Source organism: Ascaphus truei, chromosome 7 (genome assembly GCF_040206685.1).
Source record: "Ascaphus truei isolate aAscTru1 chromosome 7, aAscTru1.hap1, whole genome shotgun sequence".
In the NCBI taxonomy this organism is placed as follows: Eukaryota; Metazoa; Chordata; class Amphibia; order Anura; family Ascaphidae; genus Ascaphus; species Ascaphus truei.
In genome coordinates, this window is record NC_134489.1 from 8,544,714 (window position 1) to 8,551,107 (window position 6,394).

Here is a 6,394-nt window from a genome sequence, read left to right on the forward strand (position 1 = left end):
ATCCATCCGGAATTAGTGATTTGAGCCAATAAATCCCAAATGTTTCCCTGTGGGCAAGTCTAAGGCTGCGCTTATAGCGACAGCAACGTCGCGTCAAAACAAATGCATTGTCTCCGTCGTTGGTGCTTACTGCACCGACACACTTTATTCGAGCAAATACCCAGTATGTACCTGGCAGATACCTGGAATGCGCCGCTCCTCACCTCTGACAAGCCCCGTTGCGTTTGCCTTCCCAGCCTGGGTTCATGCCTGGCTGACAGGCGGCTGATCTGTTAAATGATAATGATTAGGATTTAATAGGCTGCAATGCTTCGCGTGTCTACCAGATGGCATAAATTCATGAATTGTAATGCAGTATATATATATATATACTGTGCAGTATTGCAGCCAGCGGGAATAAAATGCTTCAATCCCTGCCTGAAAATACCTCAATGCACTCGGGCAGAAAACAGTCACAAACCTCAATACACCCGGGTATACCCGAATTCGTGGGACTAGCCGAGCTCGAATAAAGTGTGTCGCCAGTGTATAGTGCACGCAACAGCGCGACCAAACAACAGCGCTACCAAAAATCTGCTAGTCACTGTTATTTGATTTTTTCAGCGACGGTCTCCCCTTGTGGCCTATCAGAGCTTCTCCGTCCCTCTGCCTCCCCCCTTTCTGTCATCACTGCCTTGTAGCCAGCGACGTCGCCTAAACTTTAAATGCAACTATCTCAATGGCGACGGGTGACGTCATTGGTCACCGTCGCCGGCAGTATAAGTGCAGCCACTGTCACTGCATTGCCACTGTCGCGTGCGCTTATAGTAGAAGCGACGGCTTGGTCGCGATCACTGGAAGTCAAGTCAATTTGATCTTTCCAGCGACCGCAGCGTGACGTCACCGTCGCTGTCGCCGCCACTATAAGCGCAGCCTTAGGATCACAGACAATAAAGCAGTTATTTTTGTGTGCTTTTTTAAATTATTTTACTACAATGCTGTGATATTTCTGTATGCTTATTTATTTTTAACTATTTTACTGATGCTCGATATATATTGTATTTGTCCAGGTATGTTAGTCACTATTAGGATGTTATGTCTCCTTTGATGCACCACATGGAAATCTGTGCACGCCAATTTGAGAGATTATTTTCTGTTGATCTAGGGTTAATTGCTCGGTTGTTATATGCTTGTACACGACCCTCTCCATGTGTTTGATCTGAGAGGATATCATGTGTTAGTGGTTTCGATTACATGATTGAGGCGTCACATTAGGGTGTATAAGATGTCCACCTCGGGCACAAGATACCACCTTTAAGACACACTTGCTTAAAGAAGCATATGAATACCACTGTGGATATTCCTGGGCACACGATACATAAAGCTTGGCCCCCTGCAGACGCACTTACCAGAACTCCCTCCTACTGTCTCTGTACGTTCTCCCTACCTACCAATTATTTATTTATAAAATATTTTACCAGGAAGTAATACATTGAGAGTTACCTCTCGTTTTCAAGTATGTCCTGGGCACATTAGACAATTAAGACTGTAAGCTCCTCGGAGCAGGGACTCCTCTTCCTTAATGTTACTTTAATGTCTAAAGCACTTATTCCCATGACCTGTTATTTATATTATCTGTTATTTATTTGATTACCACGTGTATTACTACTGTGAAGCGCTATGTACATTAATGGCGCTATATAAATAAAGACATACAATACAATACGCAGCTCTTGACGAAGCAGCAGCGAAACTTGTAGAGCCGGTGACCGGTATTGCAATAGAGGAGAAAGGCACCGGACAAACTACTGCGACACCTCACGACCGAGATCCCAGGACCGAGGCTGAGTGGGCTTTGGGACTGAGCAGAGCAGCTCGGGTGCAGCTGTTAGAGGGGGGCGGCGGAGCTCACAGCGGGAGCTCCTTCTCTTCTATACTGTTTTTAACATTTTAAGAAGATGCGAGTGTTCACTTTCTTATATTGTGGTGATTCTATAAAAACCTAATATCAGGTGGGACGCAGGGGGTCTCCAGAGCTGACCCACGTCAATTCTAGCTCCGGAGAAACCCTGCGCCCCGAGATACCTCCGTAGGTCATGCCGTTAACAGCCCTGGCCGAGCAAACAACATGGCGGTTTAAAGGTCCCGTTGTGGTTTCCTATTGGCCCATAACACACGGGACCTTTAAACATGCATGACAGCACCAACGGAGGTAAGAATCGCGGGAGGCAGGGAACTGAAATGAACGCGGTTCAACTATGGAGGCTTTTTTTTACATTTAAATATACACTTAAATGTCATATATATATATATATTTTAGGTGTCAAGCAGCTGCATTGAACTTAAACATGTCACTGTGATTAGTTCATTTTGGTCCTGGCAGCGACTTAATCTTTAACAGGAAGTAAGGTCAGTCAGGTGACATACCGGTGTATGCCACGGTATGCACAGGGTGAGAGTATAAACCACTTCTGGTTTCCACAGGAAACAGAGCTGCGTCAGAAAGGGAAGAGTGACAAGGGCACAGACAGAGGGCACTTATCCAATCAGTGTTTATTCTCAATAGAAAATTGTAATAAAGTGTGTAATTCAGATAAAAACTAGTCAAAATCAATCTAGAATATATATATACTGGAAGTTTATCCAAGTAGACGGCAATACACGTTTAACCCAGAAGTACAAATTCAATTGATATCACACCTTAATCTTAACCCAGAAGGGTGTTGAAGGTGTGATATAAATTGATGTATACCCTGCGTATTGCAAGAGGACAGCTTGGTGTTTGTATGTACAGTACACCATCCACTCAACATTTCCAAATCTCTCATGTTGGGGGCAGAGCCAGAGAACATGGATCTGTTATTTGTGGTGACTAGTAAACCCCCTAATCCCACAGGTGCTGTCCTAAAATTCACCTCTTCCCCTTTCTGTTGTGATGCTTGGTATCCCATCTTGCCTGCCCCTCCGACCCTTCCTATATCTGTTTATAACTGAATGATCAGTGGGATCCCTGTGGGGGCATAACAGGGTTATTATTAGGATTAGAGGTTCATATCTGTATTATTATACATTGATAGGAGATATGGGTGTGACCATGCCCAGCTCACCTTCACATAGAAAGGAGATATGGGTGTGACCATGCCCAGCCCGCCATCCCATAGAAAGGAGATATGGGTGTGACCATGCCCAGCTCACCATCCCATAGAAAGGAGATATGGGTGTGACCATGCCCAGCTCACCATCACATAGAAAGGAGATATGGGTGTGACCATGCCCAGCCCACCATCACATAGAAAGGAGATATGGGTGTGACCATGCCCAGCTCACCATCCCATAGAAAGGAGATATGGGTGTGACCATGCCCAGCTCACCATCCCATAGAAAGGAGATATGGGTGTGACCATGCCCAGCTCACCATCACATAGAAAGGAGATATGGGTGTGACCATGCCCAGCTCACCATCACATAGAAAGGAGATATGGGTGTGACCATGCCCAGCTCACCATCACATAGAAAGGAGATATGGGTGTGACCATGCCCAGCTCACCATCCCATAGAAAGGAGATATGGGTGTGACCATGCCCAGCTCACCATCCCATAGAAAGGAGATATGGGTGTGACCATGCCCAGCTCACCATCACATAGAAAGGAGATATGGGTGTGACCATGCCCAGCTCACCATCCCATAGAAAAAAGATATGGGTGTGACCATGCCCAGCTCACCATCACACAGAAAGGAGATATGGGTGTGACCATGCCCAGCCCACCATCACATAGAAAGGAGATATGGGTGTGACCATGCCCAGCTCACCATCCCATAGAAAGGAGATATGGGTGTGACCATGCCCAGCCCACCATCACATAGAAAGGAGATATGGGTGTGACCATGCCCACCATCACATAGAAAGGAGATATGGGTGTGACCATGCCCAGCCCACCATCCCATAGAAAGGAGATATGGGTGTGACCATGCCCAGCCCACCATCACATAGAAAGGAGATATGGGTGTGACCATGCCCAGCCCATCATCACATAGAAAGGAGATATGGGTGTGAGATATGGGTGTGACCATGCCCAGCTCACTATCACATAGAAAGGAGATATGGGTGTGACCATGCCCAGCTCACCATCACATAGAAAGGAGATATGGGTGTGACCATGCCCAGCCCACCATCACATAGAAAGGAGATATGGGTGTGACCATGCCCAGCTCACCATCCCATATCAGGGACGGTGACAATGAAACAGTCGGTGACAGGAACAATCAGTGATATTCACAGTAACCATTATACATGACACAGTTAGTGCTGGGCAATCCCTGTTAAACACGTTGCATTAGACAGTCGCCATTAAACAACCATTAGAAAGTCACCAATATGAGTCTCTTATACACACTGTAATAGACAGTCTCCATCAGACACTCACCATCACTCACCAGGCAGCAGTCAGTCAGGCAGAGAGCCTCAGTTAGGAAGCCACTACCAGACAGTCAATAAATCACCATTAGACCGTCATATTCTGTCTCTCTCACCGTAGGTCTCGGACATGTTTCCTTCTCTGGTTCTCCAGGCCCTCTCTCTCCTCTTGTGGCCCCCAGGGGCCCCGGCCTCTGTCCTCTTTTCCTCCGTATCTTCAGCTCGGAGGATTCAAGATGGCCGCTGTAGCTTCACCACCGCTTCCGGCCCATATCCTGCGTGCCCCGCGTCATGACGTCACTGGCAGCTTGCCCGCCTGCCGGGTGAATGCTAGAAGGTAAGCAAGGGGGGGAGCTAGAAGGTAAGCAAGGGGGGGAGCTAGAAGGTAAGCAAGGGGAGGAGCTAGAAGGTAAGCAAGGGGAGGAGCTAGAAGGTAAGCAAGGGGGGGAGCTAGAAGGTAAGCAAGGGGAGGAGCTAGAAGGTAAGCAGGAGGAGGAGCTAGAAGGTAAGCAGGGGGAGGAGCTAGAAGGTAAGCAGGGGGAGGAGCTAGAAGGTAAGCAGGGGGAGGAGCTAGAAGGTAAGCAGGGGGAGGAGCTAGAAGGTAAGCAGGGGGAGGAGCTAGGCGTGACAGGTTTATAGAGGAGACTGATATATTGATTATCAGAGAGTTCATATTAAAACCTGCTATTATTGTCATTATATCAATAATATAACAATTATAACATATTTCTGTTATTATTCGATGATCTTTTAATAGTAACATAGACATTATGACACAAATTATTATTTTACAATGATTTTCATTACTATTGTATATTTTTTTAATTATGTTATATCAATTATATAATAACCTTATTATTGTTGTAAAATCTTCTATTTCCATTACCATTGTATCATTATTATACTGGTCTATAACAACATTACTATTATTGTCACTGCTGCTCGTCTACGATTGGTTTATCAGAAGATTTATTTATATAGCGCCAGCAGAGTACGCAGCGCTGTACAAAACAGGCACTAGAACCCGAGGTGTTAATACAATAGGTGCATGAACCATACAAGCAGGGGATAGGAAATGTATCCCTGCCCGCAGAGCTTATAAGCGAATATTTTTCCAGGGTCTTTTTTTGCACCCAGGAGAGTGTAATAAATAACTCCTATTAATAGGATCCTCTCCCCGATTGTGCGCTCAGTCTCAGTGATTTCGGTCAGTCTCGCAGATCTCCAGAACCAGCGAGTTTTTAGGCTTCCGTGGAGTCTCGCCGGTTACAAATCGCGATCCTTGTAATGAATGTCGAACCCCTTGGGTGATGACAGCTCTTGAAGAGTAAACGTGCCATGAATAAGCTTCATAAATGTCATCAGACTGACAAAAGATGTTTCCACCCTAATTATAGCCCATATTAACGAAGCAGTTTTATTCCATAAGACACCTTCTATCCCTGGAAGACACCTTACAGCTTATTAATGGGCTGTAAGGTGCCTTATGGCAGCGGTGCGCAAACTGTGGTGTGCGCCCCCCGAGGTTTTCTAGGGGGCGCGCGGCGGTTACAGACGCCCCGCGCTTTTCCCAAGGCACTAAATTAAATGCCAGGAATCGCGCGAGGCCTCTGTAACTACCCTTATCTTGTCTCTGGCGACACGTCGCCATTGGCAACGCGGCATCACGTGACCCCGCAGCGACATTTGACACCGGAGACAAGGTACGGAGGAAAGCGCCAGCAGGGGGGGGGGGGGGTAGTACAGACAGGGGGTGCATACCGAATTGTTTGTGCACCCCAGTGACTGCTTTATAAATATGGGACTATGTGTTTCTCATATTAACGTCTTGCCCGGTCATAAATGTCACGTTCTCACGTGTAGCCACTGGGTGTCAGGCTTGTGCAGCACAACACTGTGGGCCTTATCCGTTACGTCTCTCTTAGGACCAAAGTGATATTTTTAATCAGTTAATTGCAGCTAATTGACACCATTACACAAAATCAATCCTGTATATGTAT

General features: G+C 46.3%; 1 protein-coding gene across 1 annotated transcript in view; it reads right to left on the reverse strand.

Moving 5' to 3' along the window:
• The window catches only part of RAB4B (RAB4B, member RAS oncogene family), a 52,545-nt gene extending 47,858 nt beyond the window's left edge, over positions 1–4,687 (reverse strand). The window contains exon 1 of the mRNA XM_075606948.1: positions 4,511–4,687. Within this exon, the coding sequence (XP_075463063.1) occupies positions 4,511–4,526 (16 nt within the window). The 5' untranslated portion in view covers positions 4,527–4,687. The remainder of the gene's footprint in view (positions 1–4,510) is intronic.
• Positions 4,688–6,394: the final 1,707 nt, after the last annotated feature.